This window comes from Barbus barbus, assembly GCF_936440315.1.
Source record: "Barbus barbus genome assembly, chromosome: 37".
NCBI lineage: Eukaryota > Metazoa > Chordata > Actinopteri > Cypriniformes > Cyprinidae > Barbus > Barbus barbus.
In genome coordinates, this window is record NC_136715.1 from 2403177 (window position 1) to 2422688 (window position 19512).

Consider the following 19512-nt stretch of genomic DNA (forward strand, 5'->3'; position numbering starts at 1 on the left):
CAATGTATTTTTTTTTCTTTTGTATATGTGATTTTGTTAAAGCAACATATTATTTTGTTTTAATAAAGTCACATAGAGTATATAAATAAAAAAAAAAATTTTTTCTTTTATATGCACCTATTTAATATCAACAGGTCCAAAAATGCATTACAGTACACATACATAAAAGTACATATTTGTATGGACTAGATATAAATGCTAATATAATAACTTTCATATATGTTTTTATTTCTTATGACAATATATTGTATGGAAATGTAGTATATATATTAGTATATGAGATGAAATCATCCCCAGCAAAGTTTATTAAATTATTTTACTCACAATCACTAGAGTAGCCATGGAAATTTACAAAAGGCAATCCTTTTTCCAACAGCATATGGAATTTGTATTCAACAAAGTCACTTTACATAATAATAGTGAGCCAGCTTGTGAAGAATAAAAACTTCAGGTCGAAAGTGGCTAAAAGTGTCTTTAACCAACTGTCCTCTCCATCTGTTTCCCTATTTCCTTCCTTCTCAACTCAAAACAAAATTGGTGTAGAAACAAGAAATTTCACCAAAAAAAGGCATTAAACTAAATTGAAATTAGAAAGCCTGAAAGAGCTATTTTCATGCAGTGTGTTTACATTTACAGTGTGTTTATCTAGTGTTTCTTGCTTCTTTAATGGTTTCCATCTTCTCCCCATCTGATGCAGGCTACAAACCCTGTGACCCTCAGGTCATCCGTGATCGCGTGGCCCACATGGAGTTCTGCTATCAGGAGCTGACCCAGCTGGCAGCCGAGCGCCGCGCCCGTCTGGAAGAGTCCCGCCGCCTGTGGAAGTTCTTCTGGGAGATGGCGGAGGAGGAGGGCTGGATTCGCGAGAAAGAGCAGATCCTTTCCTCGGACGACTGCGGTAAGGATCTGACGGGCGCCGTGCGTCTGCTGAGTCAACACCGCGCTCTGGAAGACGAAATGAGCGGCCGCGCCGGTCACCTCCAGCACACGGTGCGTGAAGGCCAAGCCATGGCTGATGCTGGGCACTTCGGCGAAGATAAGATTCGCGAACGCATCGCCGACGTTCAAGCGCAATGGGCCGCTCTGGAACAGCTGGCTGCAGTGAGGAAAAAACGCTTGGAAGAGGCTTGCAACCTTCACCAGTTCCAAGCTGACGCGGACGACGTCGACACCTGGACTTTGGACGCGCTTCGAATCGTCTCCACCGCTGACGTCGGCCACGATGAATTCTCCACTCAAGCTTTGGTCAAGAAACACAAAGACGCCTCGGCCGAGGTTGCTAGTTATCGCTCGGTCATCGACGCTCTTCACGAACAGGCCCAGTCCTTGCCTCCCGAACAGGCGCAGGAGGCCAACGTCAACAAGCGGCTGGCGGGCATCGAGGAGCGCTATAAGGAGGTCTCGGAGCTCACCAGGCTGAGGAAACAGGCCCTGCAGGACGCCTTGGCGCTCTATAAGATGTTCAGCGAGGCGAACGCATGTGAGCTCTGGATCGACGAGAAGGAGCTGTGGCTCAACAGCATGGAGATCCCAGAGAAACTGGAGGACCTGGAGGTCATTCAGCACAGGTGAGAGGTCAAGTCTGTATCTTTGTGGTCACACTTATCATCCCAATTAGCATAGTTGAGATTTGTGGCTTGCAAATCTCACTAATTTTGCAGGTGTGTTTTGAGCCATTAATTTGCGTAATTTTGAAATGTTAGATGTTGGCTTGAGAAAACCTAGCCAGACAGTTTCGAGGTAGTTTTAAATTTGAAGTATATTTAAAAACTTAAATTTTGAGGTAGTTTTAGAAGCTTGAAGCAGTTTTCAGTTTGATGTAGATTAAAAATGTAAAATTTTGAAGCAGTTTTAAGTTTGAAGCCGTTTTTAAAAGTTCAAGGATGAGTTTTACGTTTGAAGTATTTTATAAAGCTTGAATTGACCGTTCGCAAAGAGCTTGATTGACAGGCGTTCTGACCAATCATAATGACGAATCGGCCATCTTGCCTGACAAACAAATCAAGCAGGAGAGTAGTTTAACTACGGTGGACTTAAACTTGAAAGATGTTGTGTATTGAAGTCTTTCCTCAGTTGAAATAAAATACCTTCTGATGTTCATTCATGTTTATTCCGTGCTTTAAGTAAATGTGAAAAGACGATCGTTTCATGTGCCGCTTGAACTGAGGAGCTACAGCGATCTGTCAAGACACATTAAAGAGCCACAAAACGGTATTTATTGTTTGAATTTCTTGATAAATGACCAAATTTGAAAGCTGAGACCTTGTTTCATACCAGAAGTAACCTGCTCTGTCTTGTCTGTCAGTGTGTTGTGAGTTTCCTCTTTGCTTTGCGATGTATTTTTCACTGCTTGAGAACGTGATGTGTAGTGCGAGAGAGACCTGGCTTGTCAGATATAACAACAGTAAGGAGGGCGGGTTTTTGCGAAGGGTCAATTTTGAAGCAGTTTTAAATTTGAAGTATTTAAAAAAAAAAATACTTTTAAAGCAGTTTGAAGTATTTTAAAGTCTGAAATAGTTTTAAAAGGTTACATTTTGAAAAGGTTTCAAGTTTGAAGCAGTTTATAAAGCTTGAAGTTTGAGGTAAGTTTAAGTTTGAATTGGTGTTTTAAGTTTGACGTTGTTTTAAAAGTTTAAAGCCGCTTTAAATTTGTAAAAACTTGAATTTTAATGCAGTTTTAAATTTGAATTAGTTTTAAAAATTCTAAGTTTGAAGGTGTTTTAAGTTTATAGCTGTTTTGAATTTTAAAGCCGTTTTAAGCTTAAAGTAGTTTTAAAACCTTGATTTAGTTTAAGAAGCTGGAAGTTTGAAGCTGTTTTAAGTTTAAAGTTTTTAAAAAATTCAAGATTTGAAGGCATTTTAAGATTGACAGTTTTAAAAGTGTAAAGCTGTTTTGAATTTAAAGTATTTTTTAAAACTTCAATTTAAAGCAGTTTTTTAAATTAAAAGTAGTTAAAAGAAATTAAAAGAAGTTTAAATATGTGCATTTTGAACCAATTTTACATTTGAAGTAGCTTACAAATTACATTTTGAAACAGTTGTAAGTTGGAATTAGTTTTAAAAATCAAGGGTTGAAGGAGTTTTAAGTTTTGAATTTGAAGCCGTTTTAAAAGTTTGAAGCAGTTTTGAGTTTGAAAGTTTAAATTTATGCATTCTGAACCAATTTTAAGTTTGAAATAGCTTAAAAAGTTTTGAAGCAGTTTTAAGTTTAAAGCATTTTTAAGTTTGTGGTAGTTTAGAAAGCGTTAAAAGATAGTTTCAAAAGTGTGAAGCAGTTTTAAGTTTAATCTAGGAAGTTTACAAGGAATTTAACGAGTTTTAAGTTTTGCAGCCACTAGGGCAGATAAACAGATTGCTGTCCGGTTGCTAGGCTGTTCTGTGTGGTTGCTAGGCTGTTCTGTGTGGTTGCAAGGCAGTTGCTGTGGTGTTCTGGGTTCTTGCAAGGATGTTGCAAGAATATTATTAGGGTGTCCTGTGTTGCTGTTAGAAGGTTTCTATATGGTTTCTAGGGTGAAGTCTGAAGGTTTGAGACGAGTTTGGTGGATGTAGCTAAAAAGCTCTAGGAATATTTGACTAAGAAAAAAATAATGACTAATAAGGTTACGTAGAATTTTGGCTTTCTCAAGCCAACAGCTGTTAATTCTGAGTCCCGCCGCTGGAGAACAGCAGTACAAATGAACGTCTGAATGTTCTCTGTGGTCGATAACAGATTGAACTCACTCTGGTGTGGCTCCATTTGTCAAGGACAAATTATTGTAAAATATGATTCTTCAGGACTGCTGTTCTTGATGATTGTGTGATTAAAAATGTTTTTATTACCCTCCAGGTTTGAGAGTCTGGAGCCTGAAATGAATAACCAGGCCTCACGCGTAGCCGTTGTCAATCAGATCGCCAGGCAGCTCATACACAACGGACATCCGAGCGAGAAAGACATCAAAGCCCAACAAGACAAACTCAACACCAGGCAAGTCAAAGCATTCTATGCTGGTGACAAATGTATTTTTGTGTTCTGTGTAGAAAGTACAAACACCTGCTGAAAGTACTAGCATAGCTGGTCACCAGAACATGTTGCCAAAAATGTGTGTATATATATATATATATAGAGAGAGAGAGAGAGAGAGAGAGAGATTTAAGAAAAAATATATAGTAATATTATTTTTATTTTAAAATATGTATATTTTTTTCATCCATCTTTTTGATAATTGCACTAAACCAGTTTACTAAATAAAAATATTAAACAAATATAATATTTCACTGTAAAATAAAAAATAGAGTATTTAAGAGAAATAATAGTCATTTTACACAACTTAACTAGCTTAACCATCCGAGATTTCCTCGGTCAAGCTGGTCAGCTCCCTTCAATAAAGACATTGAGATGTCTAAACTAGCACTTAACCAGCCTGGTCCAGCTGTAGGTAAGTAACACGTGTTAAACTGCAACCTGATGCTCATCTGCAGGTGGAGTCAGTTCCGTGACCTGGTGGACCAGAAGAAAGAGTCCCTCCACTCGGCTTTGGGCGTGCAGAACTACCACCTGGACTGTAACGAGACCAAATCCTGGATCCGCGAGAAGACCAAAGTCATCGAGTCCACCCAGGAGCTGGGCAACGACCTGACGGGTGTAATGGCCCTCCAGCGCAAGCTCACCGGCATGGAGCGCGATCTGGCCGCCATCGAAGCCAAACTGGGCGACCTCCGTGGTGAGGCGGAGAGCTTGGCCGGCGAACACCCCGACCAGGCCAAAGCCATTACGGGACGGCTGGCCGAGATCACTGCCGTTTGGGAGGAGATGAAGGAAACCCTACGGAACCGTGAGGCATCTCTCGGGGAAGCCAGCAAGCTGCAGCAGTTCCTCCGAGAGCTGGACGATTTCCAGTCCTGGCTTTCCCGCACGCAGACGGCCATCGCGTCCGAGGACATGCCCAACACGCTGGCCGAGGCCGAGAAGCTTCTGGCCCAACATGAAGGAATCAAGAACGAGATCAACAACTACGAAGAGGACTACCAGAAGATGAGGGACATGGGCGAGATGGTGACGCAGGGGCAAACGGATGCTCAGTACATGTTCCTGAGACAGAGGCTCCAGGCTCTGGATACCGGATGGAACGAGCTTCATAAGATGTGGGAGAACCGGCAGAACCTTCTATCGCAGTCTCATGCCTATCAGATCTTCCTCAGAGACACCAAACAAGCCGAGGCCTTCCTCAACAACCAGGTAAGTTGGTTGAACACCAGTATACTCGTGAAAATAAAGGGTTTTTTAATGGCATTCATGGTTCCATGAAGAACCTTTAACATCCAAGATTCTAAGGTTCTTTAGATTATTTAAAATGTTGTTCACACTAAGAATAAAAATATGGTTCTTTTCAGAACGGTTCTATGGGAAACCCCAAAATGGTTCTTCTATGCCATGGCATTACTGCAAACAAAATAAGACATTTTACTTTTGAAATTAAAATTTGAAATGATTTTAAATGTTTTAAATGACAATAATAGTTATTATTATTATTTCTATTATTATTCATTTTCAATTTTAATTATAATTATAATTTTAATTCATTTTTCATTTTAATTATAATTGCACTAAGCCATATTGCGAAATCGCTTACTAAATAAACTTTCAAAAAGTTTACTAAATAAAAAAACTAAGCAAAATAAGACATTTTACTATTGTAATATTTTTCAATAAACTTAAAGTGAGTTTTTTTTTAAGTTTTCTAACAGTAAAATAAAAAATAAGTAATTAAGAAAAATAGTAATACAAATAAGTTTATTTTAAATTACAATATTAATATTGTTAAATTGAGACATTTTATTATGGTAAAATTTCACTGTAAAATAAAAAAAATCTAATATATAATCATCATCATTATTTTATTTTAAATTAAAATAATACAAATATTTTTCACACTAAGAAAAAATGGTTCTTTTAAGAACTGTTCACTGAAAGGTTCTTTGAGGAACCAAACATAGTTCTCTTATGGCTCTTTCATAGCTATGAAATCCTTTATTTTTTAGAGTTGAAACATCCTGTTTGAGCTTCATCTGAGTGATTTATTCTCTATCTTTCTGTAGGAGTATGTTCTGGCTCATACCGAGATGCCCACCACCCTTGAAGGAGCAGAAGCTGCCATTAAGAAACAGGAGGACTTCATGACCACCATGGACGCCAATGAGGACAAGATCAACGGAGTGGTGGAGGCTGGAAGGAGACTGGCCAGTGACGGAAACATCAATGCTGACCGCATCCAGGAGAGAGCAGCCTCCATCGATGACCGGTAACAAAACACATGCAATTAAACAAGTCAAACTCAATAGATAAAAGAGTCGGAATGACCTTCTTTAACCTGCAGGCACAAGAAGAACCGTGAGGCGGCCGTGGAGCTGCTCATGAGGCTGAAGGACAACAGAGACCTGCAGAAGTTCCTGCAGGACTGCCAGGAGGTGAGCTGACCCTGGTGCTATTATAGTTTGTATTCATATTTTGAACAAGTGTTTATTTTATATTTTCATTTTAGTAAAAAATTTTGTTATTCTGTTGTGTGTTTTTGGCATTTTTCTTATTTGTTTTTTTAATATGTCTTTTTTTTTTTTTTTATAATTTTATTTATTTGTTGTTTGGATCATCTTTTTAAATAGGTCTGTATTTTTTTGTTTTTAGTTATTTTAGTACATCAAGTGAAACTAAATTAAAATGAGAAATGTTGCTGAAAACCTACCTGAAACTTAAAAAAAATATATATTTTTTCAAGTATCGAAAAATTATTTGTATAGTTTCAGTTTCAGCTTAAAAATGAGGCAGCTCCACACATCTTAACCTGATGTTTTGTGTCCTCTGCTCAGCTGTCCCTGTGGATCAATGAGAAGATGTTGACAGCACAGGACATGTCCTACGATGAAGCTCGCAACCTGCACAGCAAATGGCTCAAACACCAGGCCTTCATGGCCGAACTGCAGTCCAACAAAGAATGGCTGGACAAAATCGAGAAGGTCAGTTATCAGTGCATTTAATTTAATAGCATTCAATTTACATCTTAAATTGTACTCCTTTTTTCTTTTTTTTGTGCAATATTACCAGTTTGAAATCAAATAATAAATAAGTGTTACACTGGACAGAATCCATAATCCTGCCTTGAAAACATTATGTATTCAGTCATTCCTTAAAGTATCATGTGTTATAGCATTAATATTAAGACAATATTCCTCAAAGAGAATTGCATTGTTGTTTTGTGAGATATTGATTTTCTTACTTGGTATATTTGGCTTGGTTTCTAAAATAGTCTTTAATCAGGAGTTGAAAACCAAAATGATGATAAGAAGAAATATCTGCCAATGGGGTAATACAAATAAACGTAATTTAAAGGGAAACCAATATTATTTTTCTTACATCACTGGCAGATATTTTTTCTAGTTTAAGTATAACTCACTTATACTTGACTTAATATGTTAGTGTGCATCTCAAGTAAATGTATCTTGATTGAAGAACGTTTAGATATTTGTACAGGAAAATATCTCGTAAGAAAATAATTTTCTGCAGTGCAGTGACCTCTTTTTAGATATTTAGTGAGGATGCGTAAAATCATCGGTCATCATATTGGTTATCAGCTATGATAAAAATTATTTGTGACCCTGGAGCACAAAAGCAGTCTTAAGTCTCTGGGGTATATTTGTAGCAATAGCTAACAATACACTGTATGGGTCAAAATTATCCATTTTTCTTTTATGCCAAAAATCAGGATATTAAGTAAAGATCATGTTCCATGAAGATAATGTGTAAATTTCTTACCATAAATATACCAAAACTTTCTTTTTGATTAGTAATATGCATTGCTAAGAACTTCATTTGTTTTTCTCAATATTTAGATTTTTCTGCACCCTCAGATTTTCAAATAGTTGTATCTCAGCCTAATATTGTCCAATCATAACAAACCATGCATCAATGGAAAGATTATTTATTCAGTTTCAGAAAATTGACACTTAAGACTGGTTTTGCGGTCCAGGGTCACATTTTAAAAAAGCTATACAAATAATAAGTTTCTATATCATGGAAGCCTGTTTCTACCACAGGATAAAAAAATAACTAATAAAAGCAATTGCGACTTCTTTTCTCACAATTTTTCATGTAAACTTGCAATTCAGAGAAACAAGTCAAAATGATGAGATTAAAAAGTTGCAATTACCTTTCTTGTTTTTATTCTGTGACAGAAACAAAATAAAAAACTGAACTGCGAGATGTAAATTCCTGTGATTTTGACTTATCTTTCTCAGAATTGAGAGAAAAAAAATCTGAATTGTTAGAAAAAAAATATTTTTTTTATTTTTAGTCCATGGCAGAAACGGGCTTCCATACTATATCAGTGTATCATTAATATAATATTCTTGATGTTAAAAGGAACAACAAATGTCATGAATAAAAGGATAATTCCCAGATTAAACTATTTGTTAAACTATGTTTTTGGAATGTAAATTAAACCAATGCATTTTTCTTTTCTCCATTTTCTCCTCTTTTGTAGCTTGCTTCCCAATCTTGTTGTCTAATATCACAAATATTGTTTGCTCTCTGACAAACCGTTCTAGATAAAAGCATCTGCTAAATGCATGAATGTGTGCAGGAAGGGAAGCTGCTGGTCTCGGAGAAGCCGGAGACAGAAGCCGAGGTGAAGGAGAAGCTGGCAGCGCTGCAGAAGATGTGGACCGAGCTGGAAACCACTACTCAGACTAAAGCCCAGTGTCTGTTTGACGCCAACAAGGCCGAGCTCTTCACGCAGAGCTGCGCCGATCTGGACAAATGGCTGGTGGGTCTGGAGGGTCAGATCCAATCGGACGACTACGGCAAAGATCTGACCAGCGTCAACATCTTGCTCAAGAAACAACAGGTTTGAGATGATCAGAGCTGACGGCTGTGCACATGCTCTGAAGGACGAGACTAACTCTTCTCCTTTGTGTCCAGATGCTGGAGAAGCAGGTGGATGTGCGTCAGAGGGAGGTGGAGGAGCTTCAGTCTCAAGCTCATGTGTTGAGGCAGGAGGGAAAGGACACGGATGAGGTGGATGGACGCCGGCAGGTGGTGGAGCTGAAGTTTAAGGAGCTGCTGGAGCCGCTGCAGAAACGAAAAGACTTCCTCACGGCCTCTCGTGAGATTCATCAGTTTAACCGCGACATGGAGGATGAGATTGTAGGTTTGGGTTTATATATGCGTGTGAAAGTTGAGCTGTTCATGTGTTTAACTTCTTGTTTCTCCTCAGCTCTGGGTTGAGGAGCGGATGCCTCTCGCTACGTCAACAGACCATGGCCACAATTTACAGACTGTTCAGCTGCTTATCAAGAAGAACCAGGTAATGTATTATGGGTTCATCATTTTTTTAAGTACTATATGTGACCCTGGAACACAAAAGCAGTCATCAGTAGCACAGGTATATTTACAGCAATAGCTAACAATACAGTGTATGGGTCAAAATGATCCATTTTTCTTTTATGCCAAAAATCAATAGGATATTAATCAGAATCAGAATCAGAATCAGAAAGAGCTTTATTGCCAAGTGTGTTTGCACACACAAGGAATTTGTCTTGGTGTTATAAGCTTCCAGTACAGAAAGTACAAACATAGTGCAGACAACATATAATTAAGGTGATAAAGAACACTAATGAAGAGAATATACAATAATTAAGAATAACAATAGTAATAAAAATAAAAATATACAGAAAAGAGACATGACCATAGACAGAACTGTGAATGTGCATGTGTCCTATGTGCAGATGAAGGTTTGATGGGTTATTTACAGATGTACAGTACCGGGGTGTGTTATGTGTTGTTCAGGTGGGATACGGCCTGGGGGAAAAAACTGTTCTTGTGTCTGGCTGTTCTGGTGTAAAGTAAAGATCATCAAAGATTCATTGTAAATTTCCTATCTTAAATTGATCAAAACTTCATTTTTGTAATATGCATTGCTAAGAGCGTCATTTGAACAACTTTAAAGGCAATTTTCTCAATATTTTGATATTTTTGCACCCTCAGATTCCAGATTTCCAAATAATGGTATCTCAATTTCAGAAAATGTACCTTTATGACTGGTTTTGTGGTCTAGGGTCACATTTAAAAACAAACGCAAACTAAAGATGTTTTGGATCAGACATTAATTCAGACTGACCAGAAAAACGGCGTAAAAGGGCTGTTTTGGGTTATATATTTTTATTTGTACATTACTGTTCAAAAGTTTGGGGTCAGTAAGATTTTTTATTTATAACTGAAATGAAAAATATATATATAATTATTTTTATTTTTTTTTTCCAGTTAGTAGCATTTCTCATTTTATTTAACTCGATGACCTAAAATAACTAAAACTGAAATCAAAATTAATAAAAACTATTATTATGAAAATATTGTGCAGCACAACTGTTTTCAACATTGATAATAATCAGAAATGTTTCTCGAGCAGTAAATCAGCATATTACAATGATTTCTGAAGATCATGTGACACTGAAGACTGGAGTAATGCTGAAAATTCAGCTTTAATCACATTATTAATCAGAATAAATTACATTTTAGAATATATTCAAATACAAAGCAGTTATTTTCATTTCTAATAATATTTCACAACATTAACAATCAAATGCAGCTTTGGTGAACATAAAACATTGCAAATCTTACTGACCCCAAACATAAAGTGTTGTCAAGACAATTTGTGCTGCTATTGTACATTTTATTGAATTAGGTGCAAACTTACTCAAATGCACATTTATCCACAGACATTACAGAAGGAGATCCAGGGCCATCAGCCGCGCTGTGACGACATCTTCGAGCGCAGCCAGAGCATCCTGAAGGCCGACAGTCCCAATGTAGAGGCCATCCAAGCCCGTCTGTCCGACCTGCAGCAGCTCTGGAGCCTGATCATCCAGGAGACGGAGAAACGGCACGCCAGGCTCGAGGAGGCCCATAAGGCCCAGCAGTACTACTTCGACGCAGCTGAAGCCGAAGCCTGGATGAGCGAGCAGGAGCTCTACATGATGTCTGAAGAGAAGGCCAAGGTCTGTGATGTTCCCATGAATGAAATCTGTAAATGACAGATTAGTGGTTTCTATAGATATCATTAAAGTTAATGTGCATTGAGATGGTTTTCATTGTGTGTATTTAAGGCAAGACACAACAGCCAAGACTGTTTTTTTGTGTTTGTTTTCATGCATTGGTCAGATTTTGATATATTTTGCTTCTATAAATGTGTCTTATTTCAGACTAGTTAAACGAAAACATGCAAAATACACATTTAAGAACTCGTAATCCAAAGGTTGCGGGTTTGAGTCTCGGGCCGGCAGGGATTGTAGGTGGGGTGAGTGAATGTACAGCGCTCTCTCCACCCTCAATACCACGACTGAGGTGCCCTTGAGCAAGGCACCAAACCCCAAACTGCTCCCCGGGCGCCGCAGCATAAATGGCTGCCCACTGCTCCGGGTGTGTGTTCACAGTGTGTGTGTGTTCACTGCTGTGTGTGTGCATGTTGGATGGGTTAAATGCAGAGCACGAATTCTATGTATGGGTCACAATACTTGGCAGTATGTCACTTCACTTTTAACTCTAATATGTTAACAAAACTGAAGCCAGAACCTGGCTTTACTCAGGGTTCAGATTTTGCTTCTGGAAAAGTATGTAAATTAGTGTATATTTATACATAATGTCTGATTTAGCATATTTAAACAACATTTCAGAAAATCTGTAATACAAAATTCAACGTCTTCATGTATTATGATTAATTAACTGGAGAAATATAGTGATATCTGTTAGATCACCTGTAGTGTCCTGTTTAAACCAAAATGATGTTCACATTAGCAGTTAAATAGTGATGTGCTGCTTTTCTGAAATGTCGCCCTTGTTGTTCTCAGGATGAGCAGAGTTCAGTGGCCATGCTGAAGAAGCACCAGATCCTGGAGCAAGCGGTGGAGGACTATGCTGAAACCGTGCACCAGCTGTCCAAGACCAGCAGAGGCCTGGTGGCCGCCAACCACCCCGAGAGGTACAGAACACAGTTACACACTTAATCTGAATCTGAATCTGGGTCTCAGTTTGACACTCAATCTGATATTAACTTTAAAACTAAAATTCTAGCATTGACTTTGTTTTCTAAACATATTTCTAAATATGAATTTGATTTTGACTCTAAAACTGACTTTGGCTTTGATTCTAAATCTGATTTAGATTTTCTGCTTTTAAGACTCTAAAACTGACGTCTCTAACACGGATTTAAATGATTTTGAAATTGATTCTGAACCTGAAGATGGTTCTGAAAATTTTATTCTGATTCTGATTTTGACTCTAAAACTAAGTTTGACTTTTTAATTTTTTATTTTGATTGTAAATCTGAATCTAAATCTTCTTATGACTATAATGCTGACTTGAATCTACTGGATTTAAATCTTAATCATATTGATTCTGGCTCCAAAACTTTTATTTCTAAATCTGGATTTGAATCTGATTTTGACCCTAAAACTAACTTTGACTTTCATTTTTGAATCTAAATCTGCTTTTGACTGTAATGCTGAAACTGACTTTGGTTATAAATCTGGATTTGAATCTTAATTTGATTTGATTCTGTCTCTGAAACTGAGTTTGACTTTGATTCTTAACCTGAATCTGATTTGATTCTAAATCTGGATTTGAATATTTATAGAATTTGGATTCTAAAAGTAACCTTGATTTCGACTGTGACTCAAAAACTGACCTTGACTTTGATTCTTAATCTGGATTCAAATCTAATATGATTCTGACCTGGATTCTAAATATAAATTTGAACTTTAAACTGATTTAGTTCTGGATCTGAAACTTACTTTGATTCTGAACCTAGATCTGAATCTCATTTTTATTCTAACTTTGATGTGGATTTTGAATTGAACTGAATTAGATGTGCACTCTAATGTTCGGATCTCAAATTAGATCTTATTCTTTGCACCTCTGGCCTGATTAACATCTTATGCTGAACATCTCCGAATGTGATCTTGAAATCCAGCCTGACTTCTGATGTGTCTGTGCTGTAGTGAGAGGATCGGCATGCGTCAGTCACAGGTGGATAAGCTGTACGCCGGACTGAAGGACCTATCAGAGGAGAGGAGAGGCAAACTGGAGGAGCGCTTCCGCCTCTTCCAGCTCAACCGGGAGGTGGACGATCTGGAGCAGTGGATCGCCGAGAGAGAAGTGGTGGCTGGATCTCATGAGCTCGGACAAGACTACGAGCACGTCACTGTGAGTGCCAAAAAAATTAATTCTTGCACACTCATAATGTCAAAATGTTCATTTCAGTGTTAAGGTCCTTGCATACCGAGTCCGAAATTTTTTAATGCGTTTTTTCCAGGTTTTTTTTTCTTATTCATCATCCTTTCCTTTCAAAATGCTTGCTACGGATGTGACAACGCAGAAAATTGAACCTGATCCACTGAGAATTTCGGACTCAGTGTGCAATGACCTTTAGGGTTAGTCTACAGTCATTGGGGCTGTGTGATAAAGCTAAAATAATATCTTTTTCATTCTTTCAGTCTTTTTACTTTAAGTATTAATGTATTTGCTTAAAATGTTATTTAAAAAATCTGTATATTAATTAAATTAATTTGTCATAAATAATGTATAGTAATAAATATCTATTAAAAATATATTGTAATAAAATGAATATATAAAAAATATTTGAACAATAATGCAATGTTACAATAAATATATATATTTTTTACTTTTAAAATAAAAAATAAATAAAAAAATGTCAAAAGCTGTATTTCAGTTTTTTAGTATATAGCTAAAATTCTATCTGATATGCAAGTATTGAAACTCAGACCCAAATAACTCAAACCAACTCATTTAATCAGGCCTAACCGATTAATTTATGGAGGAAATGTTTAATGAGCAGATCAGATTCATTGTATTCTCCCTACCAGAAATTAAACAAAGTTTTTATTATTGATAAATAATATAAATATTTGTCACTCTGACAAACATATTCAGTCTGATTATTAAGAAAATTATTTGTAATAATAAATATACAAAATAATTGTTCTGAAAATGTCATTATAAATTTATTTAAAAAATGCTAATATAATATAATGTTCAAAAATCAGTTTGTGTGAACATTACTTAACCTAATTAATATTCATGCCCAGTAGTGCAGCATGTTAATGAGGGTATATATTTTGTAAATATTCAAATTTGATCATATAATAAATACATGTTCCTCTCGCGCAGATGTTGCAGGAGCGTTTCCGTGAATTCGCTCGTGACACAGGAAACATCGGTCAGGAGCGTGTGGACGGTGTGAACCGCATGGCGGACGATCTCATAAACGCTGGGCACACTGACGCTGCGACTGTGGCCGAGTGGAAGGACGGTCTAAACGAGGCCTGGGCCGATCTGCTGGAGCTCATCGACACACGCACGCAGATACTCGCCGCATCCTACGAGCTGCACAAGTTCTACCACGACGCCAAGGAGATTCTGGGACGCATCCTGGACAAGCATAAGAAGCTTCCAGAAGAGCTGGGCCGAGACCAGAACACGGTGGAAACCTTGCAGAGGATGCACACCACGTTTGAACACGACATTCAAGCTCTAGGGACACAGGTCAGATCCAGAAACACACAGATACTAATACACTAAAGTCATTTAGATAGACTGAATAACATTAAAAAAAAAAAAAAAAAAAAATATATATATATATATATATATATATATATATATCTGTGTGTGTGTGTGTGTGTGTGTCAAAAAAAGTTTTTATATTAATGTTATAACATATAATATTGTACAACATCTTATATCTCAATATTTATGTATGGTTTAAAAACATTACAATTATTTAAGTACAAAAAATGTCTGCATAATAAATACATATATAAATCAGAAAATAAATGTGTTGTAAAATACAAATATATTTATAATATATATATATAAAAAACAATAATGCTGATATATTTAAATATACCATATATAGTTTAGAATAATAAAGATTTTTTTAATGTATTTTATGCTCAGAGGCTGCATTTATTTGATCAACTATATGCTGAAAATAAATTAAATGTTAAAATATATTATAATAGATAACACTTTTTAAATAGTAATAATATTTTGCAATCTTACTGCTGTTAATTTATTTTTTATCTATTTTTGATCAAAAACATAAAAACAAAATTAATCAGATAAATATAAAATTCTCTAAAATTTTTGAGTAATTCAGAATTGATAGATATTTATATAAATATTTAGTTTTATATAAATTTATATATAAATTTAATTAATGTGATGTTTAAAATACAATATAACCTTAAAAGTAATAAAATATAAATATAATAATTAAAAATTGTAATTAAAAAAATAAATTATAATAAATAATTAATAATAAATAAGTATTATAATTTGTTTAATTTAAAAAATGGTTCTGTTTTATAAATGAAATAGATTTATTAAATATATACGTCATATTTAAATATATCGTCTGTGCCTCATTAACCTCTGAAGGTGAACATCCTATGTAACGAGACTAATATTGCACAACAAAGAAGTAAATGAATCGGTTTTATTGGCTAAATGCACTGTCCAAGACTCTTCACTTAATTCATGGATCTTAAAATTTGATGTCTCTGGAATTCCCACAATTTGTCTTGCGCTAAATGAGTGCTCTAAGCATCAAATGCTGTGTATTCAGCCTCTCACTGAAGTGCAGTTGTCTGCATGCGGAGGTGTTTCACTCACCGCTGCCCTCTGCTGCTGTGCTCAGGTCAGACAGCTGCAGGACGACGCCGTGCGCCTGCAGTCAGCGTATGCTGGAGACAAAGCGGACGACATCCAGCGGCGTGAGGGCGAGGTGCTGGAGGCCTGGAGGAGTCTGCTGGAGGCCTGCGAGGGCCGAAGGGCCCGACTGCTGGACACCGGAGACAAGTTCCGCTTCTTCAGTATGGTGCGCGACCTCATGCTCTGGATGGAGGACGTCATCCGCCTCATCGAGACGCAGGAGAAGCCCAGGTGTGTGATTCTGACCTGCCTATTCTCTAGGTAGGAGACAGTATTGCTGGAACTGTACCTGCACTTCAGTTAAATATGACCGCCTCATTTTTGTGGGTGTCTTTGAAACGGAAATGGCCCATAATGAAACCAAATAAATAGTTCTAGTTTCTTTTTTTACTACTAGAATGTCAAAAGTTGTATTTCATTGTTAAGTGTTATAGAGTGATATTGCTAAAATGATGTCTGTCTTTATCATCCTTTTTTCATCTCTTTGATTTCTTAAAATAGGATTTTTCAAAATGTATTTAGTATGTAGATTAAATTAGAGTTAACTTTATTGTCATTGTGCAGAATAAAAAATTAGGTACAAAAATTGATATAATAATAATAATAATAATGCATGTATTTTAAAATATAAAATGAATATATTCAATAAATTATGTAAAATAATGCAAAAAGCTGGGGTCAAACCTTATCAAACGATTAATTTGCGTTAAAAAAAATATTAACGCGTTAAAAATTTTAGATTAATCACATGCGTTAACGCGTTAACGTTGACAGCCCTGGTCACAATTAAATTTTGTTTACCTTTTTTTATACTGATTTATATCTCAATATTTAATTAATATTTATGCAGTGAAGTAAAGGGATTTTTAAAAAAAGATATATAATTAAAAAATAAATATATAATTAGTTTTACATTTATTTTTAAATATATATTATATTAGGAGTCAACATTGTGCAGAATACAAGCACTATTTAAATAGAAAATAAATCTAAAAATGTATATAAAATGTTTTAGATGTTCCAGATCAGTCTGAAGGTGTTAATCTGCTCTCTATCTGCTGTTCCTCAGGGACGTGTCGTCTGTGGAGCTTCTCATGAACAACCACCAGGGAATCAAGGCTGAAATCGATGCCCGTAACGACAGCTTCACGGCCTGCATCGAGCTGGGCAAATCTCTCCTGGCACGGAAACACTATGCATCAGAGGAGGTGAGATGAGTCAAGAGGTTTTAGATTAGAAGAACCATCTTTAGATGTCTTGTTCCAGTCCTTCATGTCTGATTACCTCTCCCACAGATCAAAGAGAAGTTGTTGCAGTTGACGGACAAGAGGAAAGATATGATTGACAAGTGGGAGGACAGATGGGAGTGGCTTAGACTGAGTGAGTATGATGGGAAATGACTCCAAAACACTCGTGTTATCAACCATTAGGAAGTAGGTTTCTCAGCTTTATAAAGATTAGTAAAACAAATATATATAATAAAATGATATATATATATATATATATATATATATATATATATATATATATATATATATATATATATATATATATATATATATATATATATTAAATGCATTATGCTAGTAAATAGATTTAATATATTAAAATTAATATAAAATTAATATTGGTATATAATACTTAAAAATAAAATAATATATTCAAATTAATAAATTAAATGTATTATGTAAGTATAAACATTTATAAAAAAATATATAACATTTAATTAAATACTTATTAAAATGACTATAAAATTATATATTACCACAAAATTTTGTATTCTAAATTTATTTTCAATAAATATTACTTCTTATTTAGTATTATTTTTTTATTAGTTAAAACTTAATATTAAATAAATAGTAAATAAGTAAATAAAATTATATAAAAAAAAATTGTCTCCTCCCATGATGCTTAGCAGCTCAGATACACTTATTTCTGACCTTATAATAGGAAGTGTGTAGAAGGATGTGGGCAGCTTGTGCTTTAAATCATTGACACTGACTTCCTCTTTCACCGTGCCTGTGTGTGTGCAGTTCTGGAAGTGCACCAGTTTTCACGGGACGCCGGCGTGGCAGAGGCGTGGCTGCTGGGACAGGAGCCGTATCTGTCCAGCAGAGAGTTGGGGCAGAGTGTGGACGAGGTGGAGAAGCTGATCAAACGCCACGAAGCGTTCGAGAAATCAGCCGCAACTTGGGAGGAGCGCTTCTCAGCGCTGGAGCGACTGACTACGGTGAGAGAGAGAGAAAGAGAGAGAGAGAGGGTGTGTGTGTGTGTGTGTGAGAGAGAGAGAGAGAGGGTGTGTGTGTGTGTGTGTGTGTGAGAGAGAGAGAGAGAGGGTGTGTGTGTGAGAGAGAGAGAGAGAGGGTGTGTGTGTGTGTGTGAGAGAGAGAGAGAGAGAGAGAGAGAGGGTGTGTGTGTGTGTGTGTGTGTGTGTGTGTGTGTGTGTGAGAGAGTGTTTAGGACATTACATGACTCTGTTGTTGTACTTCTCTGTGTATTCTGCAGTTGGAGTTATTGGAAGTGAGAAGACAGCAAGAGGAGGAAGAGAGGAAGAGGAAACCGCCCACACCGGAGCCGGTCCAGGCACAGGACTCAGAAACACAGCAGAGGTGAACACACACACACACACACACACACACACACACAGACACAGCACAGAGCTACTGATGTACATAGAAAACACAGCGCATGTCAAAGAGTACTTAATAATATATGCATATATTAGTATATGAAATGTATCATTTTAGTAAAACAAATTATTAAATGTATTAAAATGAATATAAAAGTAAGATAATTTATTTATACAACTAGTATGTTTATATTAATATATGAAGTGTTAAAAATTATTTCATAAAATTATTTTTAATATACACAGATATAATATTTAGTATACAATGAATGTAAATATATTTTAATAATATATACTTATATCAGTGCATTAATTGTTATTTTAGTAAAAAAAAAAAACATTAGGTGCATTTAATATATTAAAATTAAACTAATATAAAAAAAACAAATGTATTAATATAAATAATATATTTGTATTAAAATATTGCATGCATTATATTAAATATATTTAATAAATAGTATTGAATATAAATAAAATGTATTATAAATGTAAGGTATTAATATAAATAATTAAGATAAAAGTACGAAAATTAAATATTATGTATTAATGCAAGTAATATATTTATATTAATGTATCAAGTGTATTGTTTTAGTAAGAAAATAATTTCACTAAATACATACATGCATGTATATAATGAGTATTAAATTATTGTATATATTTCTGTGAATGTTTTGCTCAGATATTTTGTAATATAGTTGTGCCACCAGTCAGTGCTGATATACAGAGAGCAGGGTTGCTGATGTAATAAAGATATACATAATACAATATAATGACAGCAAGTGAGATTTACACAAACTAGTGGACACACTTTCTACACAATTGATTAAAATGATGCATTGTTTAAAGGCACTGTCAGTGAATCTGAAGCTAGTGTTCAGATATGACGTTTTGTCTGTATGTGTTTGTTCACAGAGAAGGAGAGCAGATTGCCCAGAACGGACTGCCATCAGACCAGGACTCTCCACGGGTTAGTTACCGCTCCTGTACCTACCCACAATACACTAGCAGTCAGCAGACACCACGAACTACCGGTCAGGGACACTGAGAGTTCCCATAATGCTCTCTGATGATCACACACCTCTGCATCAGCTGACGGGACGCAGACGGGTTGTTAACGCAGGTTATCAGT

At 35.9% G+C, this 19512-nt stretch overlaps 1 protein-coding gene across 5 annotated transcripts in view; it reads left to right on the top strand.

Moving 5' to 3' along the window:
* The window catches only part of LOC306856765 (spectrin beta chain, non-erythrocytic 1), a 95316-nt gene that overhangs the window by 67912 nt on the left and 7892 nt on the right, over nt 1-19512 (top strand). For 3 of the 5 annotated variants that reach the window (XM_079396205.1, XM_079396206.1, XM_079396208.1), the window contains 19 exons: nt 698-1568; nt 3827-3964; nt 4459-5215; nt 6076-6278; nt 6354-6444; nt 6844-6990; nt 8613-8876; nt 8951-9175; nt 9246-9335; nt 10747-11025; nt 11875-12005; nt 13024-13228; nt 14213-14587; nt 15741-15985; nt 16824-16962; nt 17050-17134; nt 17788-17984; nt 18260-18363; nt 19296-19350. In XM_079396205.1, coding sequence (XP_079252331.1) covers nt 698-1568; nt 3827-3964; nt 4459-5215; nt 6076-6278; nt 6354-6444; nt 6844-6990; nt 8613-8876; nt 8951-9175; nt 9246-9335; nt 10747-11025; nt 11875-12005; nt 13024-13228; nt 14213-14587; nt 15741-15985; nt 16824-16962; nt 17050-17134; nt 17788-17984; nt 18260-18363; nt 19296-19350 — 4601 coding nt within the window. Of the gene's footprint in view, nt 1-697; nt 1569-3826; nt 3965-4458; nt 5216-6075; nt 6279-6353; nt 6445-6843; nt 6991-8612; nt 8877-8950; nt 9176-9245; nt 9336-10746; nt 11026-11874; nt 12006-13023; nt 13229-14212; nt 14588-15740; nt 16016-16823; nt 16963-17049; nt 17135-17787; nt 17985-18259; nt 18364-19295; nt 19351-19512 lie in introns of all 5 variants that reach the window. The other 2 variants (XM_079396204.1, XM_079396207.1) reach the window with 1 other exon arrangement.